The sequence below is a fragment of the Loxodonta africana genome, chromosome 3, assembly GCF_030014295.1.
Source record: "Loxodonta africana isolate mLoxAfr1 chromosome 3, mLoxAfr1.hap2, whole genome shotgun sequence".
Taxonomy (NCBI): domain Eukaryota; kingdom Metazoa; phylum Chordata; class Mammalia; order Proboscidea; family Elephantidae; genus Loxodonta; species Loxodonta africana.
In genome coordinates this window covers 56,695,933-56,715,290 of record NC_087344.1, presented here as the reverse complement: position 1 = coordinate 56,715,290, position 19,358 = coordinate 56,695,933, and the positions used below count along the sequence as shown (strand labels likewise).

Below are 19,358 nucleotides of genomic sequence, written 5' to 3'. Positions count from 1 at the left end.
GCATTGTTAGCCACAGATCCCTGTTTAATCAATCGCTGCTTGCTTCTCTGGGCCTGTTGTCCATTTGAGAAGCTCAGATAAGAGTCTGGCCCAACAGTTAAGAAGCCAGTGTTGTTGTCCTTGTTTACTGTGTGCCATTATTAAAATCGTGTTTCTATCACCATCTCCCCAGCTTGTAAAGCCCTTGGGCCTTATTATACACACAGCTGGATCAGGGCTGCTTTGCTAGGCTCATTTTGTCTTCCCAGATCCGAAGAGTAGAGTGCAAAAAAAGGGTGGAATGATTTTCCCGTAACGTGATGGATGTGTGGTGTAATATAAGACACGTGCCCATAGAGCATGTTCAGTGAATATGCAACTAAGTTATGAAGCATAATAAAATGAATACTCTTCAACTAGCTCTCTAAGTTAAAAGTTAGAACAGTATCACTGAAGGTACCTGTGTGTGCCTCTCTGAGCCCAGCTCCTGCTCGTTTGCCCCCTTGAGGTAATTACTACCCAGAATGATGAGATTAAAAACAAACAAAAATGTTCTAAATGTAAAAAAAAATTAAAGTGTTATACATAACAGTTATTCTGAGTGTATTTAATTTTTATCATGTTAGCCAGAACTAGGGTGGAGTATAATGGCTCCTACCCTACAGAAATACGGATTTTGGTTCTTAGAAGACTCAGTCTAAGAATAGGACTGAATTATGTATTACAGGCTACATGCTAAAGGAATAAAAACAAAAGGGAGAAAAATCCACATAGACTGGTGATTAGTTTAAAGATGATCTCATGAAAGAATTTAGGCTTGACTTGTTTATTAAAGGATGTGGGGCCTGGAGATGGTGGGAGTGATAGTGGTGACCTTGCCCACGCCATATAACCAGAGTAACTCTCAGCTTGATTTCCCCCCACCCCCACCCTTGGGGAGGTGGTAAGGTAGAGAACAAAAGAATCTGTGTGTGATTGTTTCCTGATTCTCTGCCAGACCTCCTAAGGACGTGCATAGATATATTAGGATTATAGTCTCCGTGGGAATGTCACAGTGGGCAGACTGCAAGCAGTAGTATCTTTTGTACTCTGAAGCCTTAAAAAAAAAAAAAAAAAAAAGAGACTCCATGCATTATTTAGTCAAATAGGATATAGGTCTCAGTATTTTGCTTTATGGAAACTTTATTTCTTTTATGTTGGCACAGATCATGCATGCGTTTTCAGTTGCTCCTTTTGACCAGAATTTGTCAATTGATGGAAAAATTTTAAGTGATGACTGTGCCACCCTAGGCACCCTTGGCGTCATTCCTGAATCTGTCATTTTGTTAAAGGTAAGTAACAGCTCCTTACTTGAGGAACTCCAGAAGATTTTCATTGATACACACCCAAGTATGAACTGTAATGAAAGGTGATTTAAGGATGCCCTGGACCTCTGCAGGATGTAGTGATAAGCGACCGCTGTGGTGTTTTTGCTGGCCTCTGGATCACCCGGCTCTGGTGAAGCCTCAAGAGACTTAGAGGAGGTTAAGACATTGGGTCTTGTTCATGTGTGTCACAATAGGCTGCAGTGGTGCCACGATGTCACCCACTGCCTGTACCCTTAGAAGGCAAAGGTAAAGGCTTCTTCTAAGGCCTTCCTGGATCGGCTAGCTCAGCATCCATGCCCTTATGAGGTTAGGTTATATCGTCACCGTCATTCTCGTTATTGTCATCATCATTTCCGTTCCCTGTTGGGGCAGGGTGATTGTAGAAATCCCCTCACCCAACTGCTAAGTCCTGTACTTGATTCTCCTGTTTGGTTTTCAGCAGCACGGAGCCCCAGTCTTTTCCGGATACAAATCTATTTTTCATCACCTTCAGGGAAGGGGAGGGAGGGTGGTGATGTTGGACCATGCCCCTCTGAACCCTGAGGATTTACTGTCAGCCCCAGGAACAACGTCGTTGGGCCAGCTGGGTCACCCGGTCTCAGAACATAAAGTTTCTTTGGACTCTTGAAAATGTGGGCTCTGTTTTTGTTTTGTTTTGTTTTGTTTTAAGTGGTTGGAGATTTCTTAAAACCACACCGATGATACTGTTGTCTGCAACTTACTTCAAAATGGATTGAGGATGCATACATACGTGATAGTAACTCTCAATGTATTTTATACTTTAAAACCTGGATCTATTATTTTTAACAAAATTGTGAGAAACCCCCCATGGTATTTGCTTGGTGGCTGTTCAAGGCCTCATCAACCTCTTCGCTAACTTCTGGATCAGGATTACTTAACAATACTTCTCCTATTAAAGCATCCCCTCTTCTCCTCTTGGCCCAAAAGTACCAGCTAATCAAGCAAGGAGACAAGAGACTGTCAAAACAGTCAAAGTCTTTTCAGTTGGCTTGATGGGATTCTTGTCCAGGGTGTTGAAGTTGGCCTTGGGAAGAACGGATTTAGTAGAGGTGGAAGGTATTTTGGAAGGTGGGGGCTTCTGAGAAGTCTCGAAGAAAAAGAATCATTGAACCAGCCTCATTAACCCAGTCCTAGCCTCCCTGAGGGCCTAATTCAGCCACTTCCCTTGCCACTTCTGTTTCCTGGTGGCCAGAAGGATCCCAGTGTGCCAAACACCACTGCATCATGTGGTAGAGTAATTTTTCAGGTTTTTGAACTGTGAAATGTCTGCTTTTTATACCCTAGAGCTCTAATTCTAGTGTGATAAAGCTAAGCCCTGGAAATGATGAAGCAGACCCATATCTGCCCTACAAATGTACACATGCCCCTCACCTCACTGCCTACCTGTCCTCTGTTCACTTTGTGCGTTTCTTGCAACAGTACGTTCTGCGAAATGATTTTGAAAACCTATTGAATTGCTGGATCCTAATGATTCTGTCTAAAATCCTAGAAATGGCCTATGTTAAAGGGGTTGTACTTCCTATGTGCAGCCAGAACCTGTGCTGGTCATTGGCCTCTTGGCCCTTGCAGGTCATCTCACCATAAACTCTGACTCAGTGCTGGCTTCTGCCCTAGGAAGGAAATGGGTATTTAGCTCTTTATGCATAGTGAGGTGGAAGAAAAATTTATTTTACACTGAACTGGTATTTTCAGAAGGCCAATCTAACATTTTTACTTCTACCTAACTCTCCCTGCCACCACTAGCATCTTAACTCACATTTATTAAATCCATTTTTAGTAACCTCAGGGTATCTAAACATTTCCATAGCCAAAGGTGTTTTTAGGAACCAAAAAACAATGCCACACACACCATGAACCCTGGAGGGTGAGGAGTCCGTGTTCTTGCTGTGGCTTGAGCTAGGTTCTCTACTGGACATTGTTAGTGTTCGTATCTTGTAGCAACATCAGTGTTTGAATTGTGGCCCAGCCTTCAGTGTGATGAGTATCTGGCATGCTCTTCCTCCTAGCTCCCCACTCCCTTGTGGTTTTGAATTGTCTTCATTTGTTTTCTAGGCTGATGAACCAATTGCAGATTATGCTGCAATGGATGATGTCATGCAAGGTAAAAATGAATTTGCTTTAGGAATCGAACTGTTAGAAGGAGATGAAATTGTAGATATTGAAACTTTAGTCTACAATGCTTTTACCTTCAACCTTGAAGAAGCTTCTACATGCTGTTACGGTAGAATCTTATTTTATTGGTCTTAAAAGATAGAGAGGGGAGGTGTCCACAGGCTTTTGGGATGGGAAAGCAAAGAGGAAGAGTAGTATTTGGCTAACCTGAGGAACTGAAATAAATGTAAGCCTGCAGATGGAAGAGGTCAACAAGAAGCAAAGCTAACTCAGAACTCAAAGTCCCAGACAGGCACAGGAATTGGAAAGACCAGGTACCTCTGAGTGGGAATGAGGAGTAAGCCTAACCCCAGGAAGTTCGGTTGAAAAACTGTAAGAAGCCATTAGACAGCTTTCTAGCCCACAGGCCCTTGCGCCCTTCCCTTCACATTTATGTCACTGCTCCACTATACTTGAGATGGACTACTAGAGTCTGTGCTGGTCCTGGACCATTTTAAAAACTCCTTGAAGAAATTAAACTAGAAAGGCGGGAATGAGGCCTGTTAGGTGCCCTTTATTAAAATGCTGGCAGCCAGCCTCGTACCTCTCAGACAGGAGAGTAGGGGACTCCTCTCTGAGGAAACTGGCCAATTTAAGATAATAGCCTACAGATTTTTAAATACCGGTTGATCTGCCAGGTACTCTTTAGTGAAGCCCATCAATACCCATTGAACGGAGCTCTCAGGCATCTTTTTAGTACCTTACCCATAAATAGTTAGAAATGGGCAGGCTGAGATCTCTGGGCAATTGAGGAGTGAGAGCATGAAACGAGAGATGTCTACCAACGAACTGAAAAAAAGCGACCCAGAGGAAATAGTGCAGGAAGCATAAGAAAACTTAAAAATTTCTTACAAATAATAATATATTTAAAAAGGGCAAACAATAGCTAAGGCCTGTATAAAAGGAACATTTGGAGAACAGAAGAAAATTCATGGAAATGCAAAATGATTGCACCAAGGGCATGATGCAGTGAGTGGAAAACCAGGGATAAGAAGATCCTAAAAGCATCTAAAGAGGTGGAGAGAAAACTAATCACAGTCCTAGAATGAGAGTGAGGAAGACAGGATAATGGGAACCATGTCCACAAAATGTCCTCGTGCATCAGTACCAAGAGCATGTGAGGATGGGGACAGTAAATCAAGAGAAAAGTCAACATTGGAACCAGAAAACGGGATCTAGCATAGGAGAAGATGGTCAAGGGAAATCCCAGAATGGAAACTCCGCAGCAGGCAGGATGTCCTGTCCAGGTTGGAGCAGTTGGGATGCAGCCTTCCAGAAAGGCTGTCCATAGGAAAAGTGGAGTTGATAGATGATCATCTTCAGGATGTTTACGGGTCTTTAAGGATTTACAGTTGAATTGGAGATAGTTACAGAAAAACAAAGTGCATAAATTAAACAATTCAGTAGTTACCAAGCCCAGAAAGACAAAAAAGTTGTACTAGGCTAGAAGTATAACCAAGGTACACCAGGAGGCTCAGCTGTGGGCAAGTATTAGTGGAGTCAAAATAATGTAAACATTGGCGATTGGTTTAACAACAAAAAATATTTCTGTGTCAGAAGGATTGGGTTAGGAGGCAGGTGACATGTAAGAGGTGGTGTAAGCGAAATTTTATCTTGAGGAAGTTGTAGTTGTTATCTAAAATTATGAGATAGTAATGTAAGCATGTTATTGAGAAATAAAGAGGTTAAATACCAGAAGAAACAGCTATAAGAATCAAAAGTAGCACCTTCTAGAGTGTCGAATTGGGGGCCAAAGGGGGGAGAGGCTGCTGTAGGGCGTTACACAACTCCAGAGGGTGTCATTCACGGTGTTTTCTCCAGCCTTCCTCTGGAGTTGTGCAAGATGGCAGCCCTAGTCACACAGCTTGCTCTACCAGTATCTAACTTTTTAGTTGCATTGCTTTGATAAAAATAAAAACTAAAGACAAAAAGATTGTCATCGGATTAATATCATCCATAACTTCACAAGTAATCATTATAGGTGAGTAAGGTAATTAAAAGTTAAACTTTCTGTCTTAAGGCATTGAAGTGATCTTATTACTGTCTGTCACGACAATCCTTTTAATTTAGAATTCTTTTTTTTTTCCCCCAGTGTGTATGCCAGAAGAAGGGTTTAAAGGTAAGCGACATTTGTCATGATTTTTGTTCATGAATGTCAGAATCATACTGTAATTTTCTATTAAAGTGAAGGCTATAATTTGATTTTAAAATTTAATTTAATCAAAGTCTCATGACTGAAATTAATTTTAGTTGAATGCATTTTTTTATTCAAGCTTCTTCATTATCGTTTTCAGCACTCAGGCCTCAGATAGGGTGTTGCAGGTATCTGCTGCCACATGTCCCTTCTGCTTCCTCGTTCTCATTTCACAGGAGGAGATTGGGAGATTAGCTAGGGGCGTTTCCAGATTTATGTGTAGCCCTTCTCTCGTTCCTCCTGTCAGTCCCATTTTAGAGCACATCAGTTTGTGTGTGACTGATAGCAATCAGAGATTGAAGAAATCGCTGAATTATATCAGGTTCAGTGACAAAGTTTAATGAATTTATTTAGAATAAAAGCTTTTCTTAGATTATTAAGGTAGAAACACGGTGCCATGCACCACATCTTGGCTGCAGTAGTTGTAAAGAACAATAATATTAATCCATCAATTATAGACCTTTGACATTTTTAGATGCACTGTTGCAATTTTGATTTTTTTGTGGGCCCCTCCAGAGGTCCATGGTAGGTTGTGATATTGGTGAGGCATGAGTTTGCATCAAATACTGGGGATTCTGTCCTAAAGCAGACGAGTGAGCAAAGCTCCTGGCCTAAAATCTTCCTCTCAACAGTTTTGTCGTCTGCTTGTTACCACTACAAAGAAACTCCTGATGTGGCCTAAACAAAACATTTCTTTATGAAAAATGACCATCAGATGAAAACACCAATGAGATCTGATTAACTTGTGTGAAGATAAGCATAGGAGGCACGAGGCTTTCAACAGAAATGTGATTTATCTGAAAGCCTGAAGTCCGCTGATTTTTTTTTTTTTTTTTTTCATATTCTCCAACATCAAGGGTCTGCCGTGTTCATTTATTAAATTGGATATTCCCTGTTGATACGTTCTTGGCAAATGGAGTACATTAACTTAATTTTTAGTTCACAACTGTACCTCCACGTTTGTTTCTTTTCCCAGGTACTGGTCTACTTGGACATTAATCTTTTGAACACTTGCTGACTGCTAAGAAATGACCAGAGGGGAAGAAGAGTTTGACATGTTAGGGCATTAAAAGAAAAGGTGGATTTAAGAATTAAATCGTTACATGACTCTTCCAAAAGGCAGAAATCCATTCAAAAGTGACTGTCCCACATGCCTTATGTCAAATAAAGCAGATTGCACTGAAGGACATCAGACTTGAAGGAACTGTTTCAAATTTTATATTTAAAGGGGGGCGATGGGAGGGAAGGGGCAAGTACAGATTGAACAAGTTTAGTAGCAGTAACCATAAATCACGTTTACATGAGATTTATAGTCATGAGAGGGAATAAAGTTCTGTTATATTTCCTTGCTCAAGTTTCAGACCAGATGCATTGGTTCATAAAGGATTTGTATCACAATAGATGGGACAACCTTCTGCTCTGAACTAAAAGTAATTCTTTAGAGACATAAACCTGCTTACCAGTACCTGTCTTTGATTCATATTCTACTTTCAATAAAGCATGAAAGTGAAGAACTTGCCATAATTGTGGAAAATGTCTTCAGATTTAGACTCCTCTCCGTGTCAGCTCCAGCGCCCTGGCCTTACGCGCCGCCCGGCGGTCCTTCTCTTAGCATTGGGTAAAGGTTGGGGCACCTGCCGATCTCCCTGCCGGAAGCAAGGGATTATGTCTCAGTTTTGGCTTCAAAGGCTTTTTGCTTTGGTGCATTTGAGAAAGGATGGAGAATGTTTGTCACATGTGATGGCGTCTTCTTCCAGTCTCGCTGTTATTCAAAAGTGGGAATCAGATACACCTTGCACGTTTGAGAAATCTGACTACCTTATCCGAAGAATAAATTGGACTGAAGTACATATGGATAACAAAGGGCCTTTCCTAAAATTTGTGCCTCCCATCCTCTAAGCCCACTGTTTCTTGGATCTCAATTCTCTTTTTTGAAAAGCATTCTTCCAAAATGCCCAGACAGGATCTGCCTTTTAGATCACTTTGTTTAAAAAAAAGTATATTGATGGGGTGTGCTTTTTTATCCAACTCAGGATTGTCGTTACTAGCAACAAATAATCAATATTCTTAAGAATATTGAAGGATTTTTTAGTGGAACTTAAGACTGGAGGTTTTTGTTTTTTTATAAATGTTTTCTCTGCTGAGAGCATATGTATGTATACGCTTGTGGCAGAGATTCTGTCGCGGGCATTTCCCTTGTTAACACTTTTGGGCCTTGGGTTTCTGCTAGGTTTTTTTTTTTTTTTTTCTGAAAATTTAAACTCAAATAATAGGTGGGGGAGGCAGATTTCGATTTGAGGACCAGTAACCTTGGCAGCATCCCTTTCAAATAGCTCTTTTTATCAGAATAATTATGGCTGTTCGCTACCATTATAACGTGTTGTTTGTGTTCCCCTGTGTATGTGATGTATTCAGCCTGTGCCCTGAGGAGGCGGGGGCTGTTTAATTAGCCTGTGTGGGATAGTGAGAGCTGCGCAAAGGACTCCTCACCATCCTGTGAGAAGCCACAGAGGAACCAGCCGGGCTGGCTTTGCCATCAGCAGAGGAGAAGGACTCGGAGTTGAGACTGTCCTCAGTTTTAGATTTCAGTCATTTCTTTAGCTCCAGAGAAATGACACTGGAGCATAAAATAATAACACATAAAGCAACTTGTTTTTTCCCAAGGTGAAGACTTGTGTATAAGTTCACTTAGTGCTTGATGAAGCAGCTTCCTTTCCCTACAGATAAGCTTGCTGGCCAGAGGAGGTTCTTTCTGGGGGATGGACAGACACATGTCAGCAGCCCCCAGAAATCTGATATGTTTTTCCCAATTTGCTGTTGATAACAGTTTTTAAATTTGTTACTTAGGTCTTTTTTTCCTTATGGAGTGGTACAAAATAACACCTTTTTCATAAGTCTTCAAGGGTGATACTCAGTCTCACTACTGGCTTCTTTGTTAGCTCCGCCTGGGGGTGGAGGTGGGCTGAGCGGGAGCAGGTGGTTCCCGAAGAGTCTGTTCTCAGAGCCGCAGCCCTTCTTCTCCTGCCCTGGCCTGGCTGTTGGTACCTTCCCTTCTTTTACCTGCGCTCCTCAAAATGTCCCTGGCCCAGTAGCTCTAGGCCCCTGAATTGGAATCTGCACCATCAGCCCCTCATACGCTCTTAGAAGCTTGAGAAATCCTGGGCTACAGCCTCTTTCCCCCACAGTAGGCATAATTAAAAAGAAATGTCTGTGTATGTTTAATGGCTTTGCATTGCCACCCTGACCACTTTGTACAGGGAACACAGGTGTAAAATCGGTAAAGCCCGGTTCCTGTTTTGTCTGTATTTTCAAATAGATGGAGTCCAGTTGTCTTCTGGGATGTGGCCATATTAAAGTGCAGACATTTTCCTTCAGGTTTGTAATGTAGTGCATGTGTACTTTTTTGTTTTATATTGGATCAGTCTCGCATAGAAGGTATTACGACGCTCGAGGTTTTTCCTCCTCATATTTCTGACCATTCTTTAATCCCCAACTCATGTGTACAACATACTATGCTGGTACAAATTGTTGCCCGTACCTGAAATGCAGGTTGCCATTTGAATGTCTTCATTCACTGGGGGTATAAGTATCTTTCTGTGTATTAATGAATTTTATTGTTTAGAATTACTGTTAACTTTTGCCAAATTAAAAAGAATATCCCTTTATTTCCATGGAATCACAGTCCCGAGTGAGTTTTTTTTTTTTTTTTTTTTTTTTTAATGTCCACTGGGTTTCTCTGTGGTCATAGACTTGTTGATCAGACCCTGGTTAATATTTGAAGCTAATGCTGAGATTGCATAACCTGTTTTAAATACCCTGGGGATGATTTATCTCTGTCTAAACAAACTGCTGAGGTGAAATGAGCATTAAAGCCTGTCTTTCCTGTTACCGAGTCATGGAGGAGTATCACATCCTTTGAACGGTCAGCTCGTTCAGTGTTACAGGCGACTGAGAGCAGAGTGCAGCCACGTGAGAAGCCAGTGTTTTCATTTTAAGAGGATTCTCACCCCTGGGCAAATGCACCCTCCCTCACCTCCCATAAGTGCAGGGTTTTGTCACCAGCTGCGTTTCTCATCCTGAAAGCTAGCAGTTCACCACCACCCCAGACATTTTAGGGGGACAGTATTATCTGGGGGTTTGATTGTCAGCATTATTGGGATCTTTATTCATTACGATGTGAGCTATAAACAGTTGTAAAACTTTGACAGATATTTGACGAAGCAACAGCCATGTGCCAATTCCTATAAGGAGGTTCCAAGGAAGCAGTCTAACAGGGAGACACAGAAAGCAACCTCCCCGCCCCATACTTTTCCCCTTTATGGTTTTTTTCCAAGGCTGGCTGTTGTGTTTACTGGGCTAAGGAGTCTACTAGCTGTTCAGGTAGCACATGCGCGTATAGGGGAGTGGTGATGTTGAAAGGGTAAGTTTTAAAAGATGGGTGGTCTGTGTTCCAGGTAATTTCAGTATTTACCTTGTAACTCAAAAGCGACTTATCCTGCTTTGCCTTAGTTTTCCATAAAAGCAGAGCAGTAATTGCTGCCCTGTTTACCCGACCACGCTAAGGATCACGCAATAATAAATACCGTTGAGGTAAAACACTTTGTATTATTCTTTGTGATTAGAGACTCTTTAGTCTTCTTGAGGAACTGCTACAGAATGTTCTTTTCTGCACGTCTTCGGAAAGAGATCTTTGTCACTTTGGAATGACTTGGCTGTGGCCCTAGCGTTCTGATCGCACTCCAGCTGCAGGAGGGGCCACTTAAGTTCCCTCTTTGGACTGGGCCGCTCACCTCTGTCCACCTGTGGCACCTGGATACTTAGGTAGAACAGTCAGGAGAGGAAATTTGTAACTACACAGCCAAGCTGTCTGGAGCCCCTTCTCTGAGAACTTCAGGACACACCTCTTGCTAGAAGTCCTTGGGGCTAAAATGATGTCTGCGCAGGTGCCCCATCAGCCTGTTATGTAAATCTTCCCTCTTGGCCCATACAGGAAATGAAGCTAATGGCCAAGCAGTAAGCCACCTTGATTCTGTGTTTATTTGCAGGGTCATATTGAAAAATACTCAAAACATGTTTAGAATGCGTGTTGAAAATTTATGTCTTTTTGATGGGCAGTTCCTGCCCCAAAGGGGCAGCTTCCAGTGTTTTGATTGTCACTGCCAAGAACATCAGAAGCAGGCGCCATGAGCATCAGAGGCTGGGCTGTGCAGGCAGCGAGAAGCAATGCAGAAGGCTGGCCAATACTTAGAGTCACCTTCCTGGTCTGAAAATCATGTGGTTTTCATTTTTTACCTATAGAGAATAATACTGTTCAAGAGTAGAGTACACAGAACAGGTATTTCTTGTAAGTGCTTCCCCAGACACCCCCAACAGAACCAGTTTTATCAAATTAAGACCATACTGCTGGCCATACCACATTCATCGCTTTTTCTTTTTTTTTAATGCATATGTGTCAGACCATTTCTCTGTGTGGTATGGTTTAAGTGTCTTTCTGAGCGTCACTAGATTTTAGGAAGGAGGTTGAAGAACTCTTTGTTGTGACTCGTCAGGGGTTCTAGGACACATAGGTCTGGCGTTAGAGTTGGGATCTGCACCAGCTCTTGTGAACCCAGCCTTTGCCATGTCCCACCCAGCAGAGACGAGACCAAGCAAGGGTTTCTGTCCACAGAGGACCTGAATCCAAGTGAGCTCCATTCCATAAACACGAGTGACCTGTTGGCTTTTTCACACATTTCGTGAGGCTCTGTGAAGTTCACCCTAAGAGCTTGTTCAACGTGATTACTGTATTGCTTTCAAAAAGCATCATCTGTTTCCCCCAACGTGTTTAAAAGGGGGGGCGGTGCCTAATTCTGCTCTCAAGGACTTGGTAAGGCTGCACAGGCCAGGGCCTTTGAAGTGAAATTGCTCTGGGTCAGAGCAAGGGAGCCAGCTTTGTACCAGCAGCTGAAATGGCTGCTTGAATTCCAAGCCCGAGTTAGTGCTGCCAGGCACCCGGTTAGTGCAGCCAGGCCCTAGGCCACAGGAAGTGGGAACGTGCACTCCAGGGAAACCGAAAGGCCAGCCAGTCCTGCTCTAGTGGAATCGCTGTTGGGCTGGCACACTGGCATCTGCACACTCGTTTCTTGGTTTTCCTTCCCCCATTTCTCTGGTGTTTTGTAACCAGCCTAGGGAACACTAAACCGCTGTGGGCTCCTTTTATGATCCTGGACGACAAGTCTGTGCCTCCTCAGGCCTTTGCAGGGAGTGCATTTGGAAAAGTTCCAAACTGGACTGCCTCTAAGAACTTCTCTTGTGTTACCAGTGTGTGAGTCACCTCTCTGGTTGGTGTGTCTGGAGGTTTTTAGCCTTGTTATCTACAGCATATCATTGGTTCTCTCTCTGGAGAAAAGAGGTTCTAAGCTGGGGTAGACTCACTGGAATTTGGGAGCTAGAGTGCGCTGTTTTTATCTTAGAACCAGTGTTGGAACTGGGCTGGATGTTACATTTGCTCCTGACACCAGAAAAATTAATCCGCCTAATGAGTGCTAGACTCCCCTAGCTCCCCAAAGGCAGGAGCCCAGGCCCATCTTGTTCACCATGTTATCCCCGTGTGAGCGAACGTTTCAGGAACCTTCAGAGGCTCTTGTCCTGTGAGAGGAATACCTGGGAGATAGCTTTCAAAGCCTTGGTTTGACCAGAGCTGCCTGTACCTTTGGGCTTGTTCGCCTTTGTGTTCAAAACAGGAACTCGTAGCAGTATTCACATTCATGATCCAAAGATGGCTGTAATCCAAAGGTGGGTCTCTCCAGGGTTGCATCCTCTGCTGCATCTCCCTACAGCATTAGCTTGGCAGCCTCCCAGCCAGACACTGAGGCCTCAGGTCCTTCTCTGAGGGATTTGGCCTGGCAGACTCCCACCTCAGGTCTCACGCTGTCATGTTCTGACTGGTCTGGGACCATGCTCCCCCAGAGTCACTGGTAGATCTCCATGATCTGTGGACAGCACACCTTGAGGACCGTGCCCCCACCCTGCTTCTGCATTTTCTTCCCTGATTTTCCTGATGGGCAGTCCCTTTCCCATTTTTCTTCCCTTTGATCTTATCTGCCTGGGGGAGGGGGTGGGCACAGAGATCGTTTCAGAGAGGCACCATACCCATTTTAGGTCTCCCTCTGCCCCCAGAAACCCTGTTCAGATTCAGAGTTTACTATTGTGGCACCCACATTTTCATTCTCCAGGCTTCTTAGATGTCAGTGTTTTTGAAGCCAGGTTCCATTGTCCCAGTGTTTGAGAGGGCAGGGGTGGTGGCTGGGTCGCAATGTATTAAGTGTTTGAGAAAGAAAAGGCTTGTGCCCAGAGGGAGCCATCCGTGCATGGTCAGTCCTGAGTGGTTTGGACTGAAATAGGGCAGGGAAAGTAAAGCTCCAGGGGCCTTGGTCCTATCTTTCCATCAGTACCCAGGCTTCCTGCCAAGCACCATGCCCAGCCCCCTGCTGGCACGTGTTGCCTCCTCCCTGGGGGCTGACAATCTCAGAATGCTGTCCCTCAAGACCCATTAGAGATTGAAAAGCTCTTTGGTTATAAAGAAAGGCCCAAGTCACAAGAGCCTTCGTTCTTTGCCCTACCCAGCACATTTGCCCTATCAGGCACATTCAGTCCCTCAGTGCCTATAGCCTCCTAGGACCTTGAACCCCTAGGAGTCTGCTAGTCCAGACCCTGAAAGGAAAACTACCATGAAAGAGGTCACACAGCTGTAGCTGCTGGCTTAGTGCATTTCCTGCGCCATCGCTGTCTCCATCTGCTCTCTCCCCGCCCCCCCCCCCCCACTCAGGTGGGGCATCTTTATCTCCGCCTGGCAGGTTGCAGTGGTACATCAGTGCCTTCCCGGTGAGGGTTGGGGAGCTGATGGTCTCTGTGTCTCACAGCATGGAGAGGGGGTGGGTTCTTTTGGGGAAGGGGTTAGGGAAGCAGGAGGAGGCACTGGGATTGTGGTTGGAATTGAATTCAAGAAGCGATCTGGCCCCAGTCTTCAAAAAAACCAAAGGGTGGGTGATGCAGTGCTTGAGAGACTCCTGGAATTTCCATGCACTTCCTGAGATCTTCAAGTCCAGCCCCAGCCCAGTGCACACTGCCCTCTAAGATCTTAAGGGATTCAGCTGGCATTTCCTAAGTATGGTTTTATTTCACCAAGCAACTCACAGGACAGTGCCCTCAGAACATTTGTTGGCAAATACCTACCCAGGACAACTGCTATACCATGCAGTCCCTTCCACACCATCCCCAGAAGCGCCTTGGCCAACCTCATTTGACTTCTTCCCTCTTCATTACAGCTTTGGGCCAGTTCCACAGCCCGGTGTGTCTTGAGAAGGATCCAGGCCTGATGCTAGGCAGGAAATCAAAGGACCCCAGGGGTAGGGGCGGGCCCCGAGTGAGCAGATGATGTCTGAGGCGTGTCTGCAGAGCCTCAGCAGTTTTCTTCCTCCTGCCCTGGCCTCAGCTGATGACAACTCCTTTACCAGTGCTATTCAAGATGTTGCTGCAGCGCTTTTTAGAAATGCAGCAGCTCAAGCCCCAGACTCACTGAATTGGGATTCTGCATTTGCAAGCCAGTGCTATGCTCCTAGAAGTGCGAGAAGCACTGGGCTAGGGCCTCTTTGCCACTCACAGCGGTGGGGGGGGGGGGGGGACTTGACACAGAAGAAGGATCCCCACCTCCCCTTTTGCCTTTTCACATTTCCCCAGGGGGTGGGGTGGGATGAGGTGAGGCATTTCCCTACATTCCCCCTTAACTCTGGGGTGAGACTCTTGGTCAGGAAGCATGCCTTGGTCCCCAGCCCCTGTGGGACTGAAAGCTCGGGACCGGGATACCCCAGATCTCCCAGAAGCTGGTGGAAGGGTTGCTGAAAAGCCCACACCTTCTCACTTACTGAAATGCAGCCCCTGTGGTTGGGAGAATGGAGAGATGGGAAGTGGGACTGAGTCACTGGGTTAAGCACACAGCAGGTGCTCAATAAATATGTTGAGTAAATAAATACTTGGTGGGTCCTTTCCCCTCTCTAAGCCCTATCTGTGAAGTGGGCCTCTTGGACTTGAAGACCTTGGAGGGCGGTGTCGACTCAGCCAACTAACTCGAAATGGTTGATGAGATGGAGGTTTGTCCCATTTGCCCCCTCTGTGTCTCTCCCCAGTTATTAGAATGGGGTGAGATCCAGGGATCTCATAAATCCCTCTAACATTAATATTCTGTAACTGGTGTCATGATCTTGAGGCCACCATCCACACCCTCGTTCATTGTCCCCCACCACTCTGACATTGTAGACACCCTGCTTGCTTCCTTGCTTATCTGGGGTTGCCCCTTGGGCGAAGGATCAGTGGAGAAAAGAAAGGTGTGTAACACAACCCGGTCTCCCCTCTGAGGGGGTTTGTGGCATTCTGGAGCCTCCCTCTCTGTTGGCCATCAAAGGGGGTAAGTCCAGTAGGCAGAGTCAAGTGTTGGCACTGCTACTCGCTTGCTGGGTGACCTTGGGCAAGCCTCTTCTCCCCCCCCCCCCCAGTCCCCCTGCGGCAGGGGTAAGATAGACTAAGATGATCTTAGCGGCCCCTTTCTGCTTGAGTTTTCAACTCTTGCCCTAACCCCACCTTCCCCCTGCTACCTTCCCTCTACTTCATTGGAGCGTGGCCTGCCCTCCCCACGTTCCCAGGAAGGAAGTGGGGGAGTGGCGGGCTGCTATGGCCAAGGTGGATGTCAGAGGGCCCATAGGCGGCTGGCGAGGGTCACTGTGGGGTCTCTGCTAAGAAAGGACGTCAGGCGGCCCTGCACTCAGCCTCCTTGCCCAACTAAACCCCTGCAGACAGACGGAGCCCCTGGGCGCCTAGGGCGTGCCCTCGATCTCCTCCGTCACCCCCACTGACCCTAGAGCTTGTCCGCCTCCCCTTGGGGCATAGGCTCTTCACCGCTGAGCTCTTGCCCAAGCCTTGTCACTTTAGCTGTGTAACCTTGGGACAGTCCAAGGGACCAGCCCCTCTCTGGTCCTCAGTTTCCCCACCTGGAAAGTGGGGCCCAGAGCGCCTGCCGCCGGAACCTGTTGTGAAGGGGGCGCGGGCGGCAGGGGGTGGGCCACCGCTCCGGCGTGAGCTGCTAGGGCTCCGCAGTGATGGGGGGCGGCGCCGGGAAGGAGCGCTCCGCGGTCACGTGACGCCCCCTCCCCGAACTGCGGCGGCGGCGGCGGCGACCGCGTCCGAGCAGAGCTGCGGCGGCGCCGTGGGCAGCGGATGCAGAGCCCAAGGCGCCCCAGGCCCAGGCCAGCGGGTGAGTTCGCCCCTCCCGGGGCGCTGCCTAGGGAAAGGGAAGGGGACGGAGGAGTCCCTGCTCCCGCGGCCGAGCGGGATTGGGGAGCACGGGCGGGGACTCAGGTCTCAGAGGAGGGGTGCAGCAGGCACGCGCAGACCAGGGTCGGCAGCGGCAGGAGGGCGAGGGGAGGCCTGGACTGCTCCCGCTGAGCCCCCCGCCTCGGGGTCGGTCAGGCCGCGGAGAGCAGAGGGCTCGGGTCCCACCCCCTATATGGGTGGGGGTCCCGGTTTACGTTCACCCTGGAGGAGGGGGCACCTGGGGCTCAGAGGAGGACTGAGGGGAAGTGGGCGCGTTTCCTCGATCTCTGGGGAGGTGCCCTGGCCGCGACATCCCCCAGGAGTAGGCGCTCCGGTCGCTCAGAGAGAGGAAGCGGGGGTCCTCAGAGCCTCACGACCCTGAGCGGAGGATGATGTCCTTGCAGCCCCGGAGAAGAGCGTATTCCCCGCCGCCCTGTCCCTGACCCGCCGCGGAGCAGGGCACACGCGTCACTCAGTCGGGCGCCCCCTCGTCGCCTCCCTTGGCTCGGCAGGATCTGAGGACTCGGTGGGAATTCACAGGGCTGTCTCTGCGCCCAGCAGGCGCTTCAGGGTCAGCGCCGAGGCGCCTGAGCTGAAGGAAGAAACCTCGTGTACACACACACACAAACACACACGCACGTAAACACACCAGCTCAGTAGGGTGAGCGCCACCCTCTCCGCCATCGCAGTTAGATCTCAACCTGTGTGCGACCCCAGTGCTTGCTGGGTTCTTACCGCAGGCCTGGGGGTGGGATCAGGAAGGGAAGCATCCCCTCCCGGATCACACATGGCACGTTAGCATCTGTTCCCAGTGCTTCCGCCCCTCCCTCACCAAAGTCAGAGGGCCAGCAAGATGTTTCTGAAGCAGGTGAGACACTGAGAGAAGCTGGGCTAGGACCAGCAGGAGAGAAAGGCAGAGCGGAAGTGGGGTGAGGTGGTTTCATTTCCACCCCAAACAAGGGGCCCTGCTCCTCTCTTCCTAAGAAAGGAGGAGGAAAGAAGGGGTAGGGAAGTCAACCTTGAGTTGTCTAGCTATAAGAGGGAACAGCGGCAGAAGATGTCCCTGAAAGGGTGCCTGGCCTGGCACAGGGCCCTGATGGGCAGCAGGTGTGTGAGGGAGATGGTGGCCAGAGCGGCTGGGCTCCCCGAATCCCTGCATCCAGGGTCGCAGCATCACTCTGAGGCCCCCTGGCAGTTGGAGGGTCTGGGCAAGGGGTGGGGATACCTTAATGGCCTTGGAAAGGATTCCAAGGTGACAATGAATACTCAGATGGTGTAAGCGCCTTTCCCATCCACATCAACCTTTCAAGGCAGGGGCTGAGGTCCCCATTTCAGATGAGGAAACTGAGTCTCAAAGAGGCTAAATAAACTGCCCAAGGTCACAGAGCCATCTTCTGCTGGGACCAGAATTGCAGACTTCTGCTTCAGGGCTCCCTCCCCATCCACAGCAGTGGCATGCAGGAGAGGTCAGTGACTGAGTGGAGGGGTCCACAGTGGACCTGCTCCCCTTTGCTGTCTAGGGGGTGGGGTGCGTCTGGATGGAGATGGGAAAGTTGTATGAGGACTGAGGAGAATCCCTCTACCTTTCTTCAGGGCCCAGAGTTCAGACTTTTTCCTCCCAGAGCCCTGTCCTGGCTTTGCCACCTTTCACCAGAGGTGTGATGTTGCCACCTGACACACACACAAGGAGACCTCCCTCACTGCCATTCCTTGATTGAAGTCCTCTCCTCTTTTCTCCTCCCCAGGCCTGGCAGTGGTCTCCAGAGACCCTCTTCTGGCTCTGACCACCCTCTACCCATTAGGAGGCAAGGAGAATTTTTCCTTCATCCTTTTGGAGTGTATTGGGCCCCCTTTTTGGCCCAGGATTGAGGGGGCGGTCTGTGCTGCACGGCCTCAGATTCCTACCCCCTTCCATCAGAGTCTCCACAGGCCTGGGGCTTAGGAGCCCTGCTGTCTGCCTCCCTCTCACCTGGCCCTGCCTCTTGAGCCAGAGGCCCTTTGAGGCCACTCTTGTCTTCCCTGCCTCCTGTCTGTCTGAGAAAGCCTTTGTCTTAGCTGTCAGAAGCTGCTGAGCAGCCACATATGCCACGCAAACAACTAAGACCTGCACACAGACAGACGCACAGTCACCAGGATTCACAGATCCCCAAGACCCCAACACCCAGGCCGAGACACCCCTGACTCAGCCACACCACCCAGACAGCGCACTGTGTACACACAGGCGGCAGAGCTGGAAGGCTGTTGTCAGAAGAGGAAGGGCCTCCTCGGAAGTCCTCTCAGGGCTGCTGTCTGCTTCCATTACCCCTGCCAGGGTGCACACACGCAGGAGAGAACAAGAAAGCCTGGTGCCCTTAAACATGAGCTGAGCAGATAGGCACGTGCACTCACCACACCCAAGCCCCCGTGGGTGCTCACCCGTGGGCATGACATCAGCCTCCTGCGTGTGGGACGTGAACTCCTCTTTTCCCCTCTTTTCTGCTTTCCCATGAACCCAGCTTGGCTGACCCTAAGAGTACCGGGAAACTGCCTGGGATTTCTCCCTTAACAGACCCTCCTATTTTGCCCTTCCCTCCCCCTCTGTGCCAGGTTGCCAAAGGAGCCTCAGCCCTGGGCTGTCCCTTTTCTGCCTCTGAAGGTGATGCTCCACAGGCCCCTTGCAAGACAGGGCACTACCCAGCCTGGGCTTCAAGCAGGCCTGGGGGTTCCCTTTGCTTTGCTGTTTTTGCCAGAAGGCCTTGCTTGCCAAGTTCCGGTTTCTGCTTTACCCGCCCAGCAAAGCTGGGGGCCAGCTGGTGTGAGGTAGGGGAATCCTCAAAGTTCTCACTGGGCAGAATGTCTGCCAGGCTGGGCCCTGGCACCTTGGCTGGGCCTCCTAGAGGCTGGCACCGCTGGGAGCAGCTGCTGGGAGGTGGTTATGTGGGTCCAGAGGGGGCTGAGGGCACAGCCATGGTCCAAGGCCTCTAGGGCAGCCTGATGCTGGGTGACGTGCAGTGAGGAACTCTGGGGGACCCAGAATCCAAGCCTGGCCCTTCCACTTGCTAGCTGTGTGGCCAAGGCAAATCACTCCCCCTCTGTGGGCCCATCTCCAGCTCCAGGGAGGCAACTCAGGCTGGCTGGGGAGTGAGGAAAATCTGAGGTGTGAGGTGGCAGCACTGTGCCAATGAGGAGGAAGCTTGGCAGGGCTGGGCAGCTGAGGGCGAGAGGGGCCCCTGGCTGTGGACTTCCCGCAGCTTGGAAACGCTCTAGGTCCAGACCCCAGATGAGGCAGGGGAACCAGTTCTGCCTCCACATCTGGGGCAGCC

At 48.4% G+C, this 19,358-nt stretch overlaps 1 protein-coding gene across 5 annotated transcripts in view; it reads left to right on the top strand.

The window, feature by feature from the left end:
* Positions 1–9,405, top strand: part of USP48 (ubiquitin specific peptidase 48) — a 111,079-nt gene extending 101,674 nt beyond the window's left edge. For 4 of the 5 annotated variants that reach the window (XM_010593024.3, XM_064281430.1, XM_010593025.3 and 1 more), the window contains 4 exons: positions 1,185–1,310; positions 3,420–3,468; positions 5,611–5,637; positions 6,689–9,404. In XM_010593024.3, coding sequence (XP_010591326.1) covers positions 1,185–1,310; positions 3,420–3,468; positions 5,611–5,637; positions 6,689–6,711 — 225 coding nt within the window. In that variant the 3' untranslated portion in view covers positions 6,712–9,404. Of the gene's footprint in view, positions 1–1,184; positions 1,311–3,419; positions 3,469–5,610; positions 5,638–6,688 lie in introns of all 5 variants that reach the window. The other variant, XM_023551941.2, reaches the window with a different exon arrangement.
* The last annotated feature ends 9,953 nt before the right edge of the window (positions 9,406–19,358 follow it).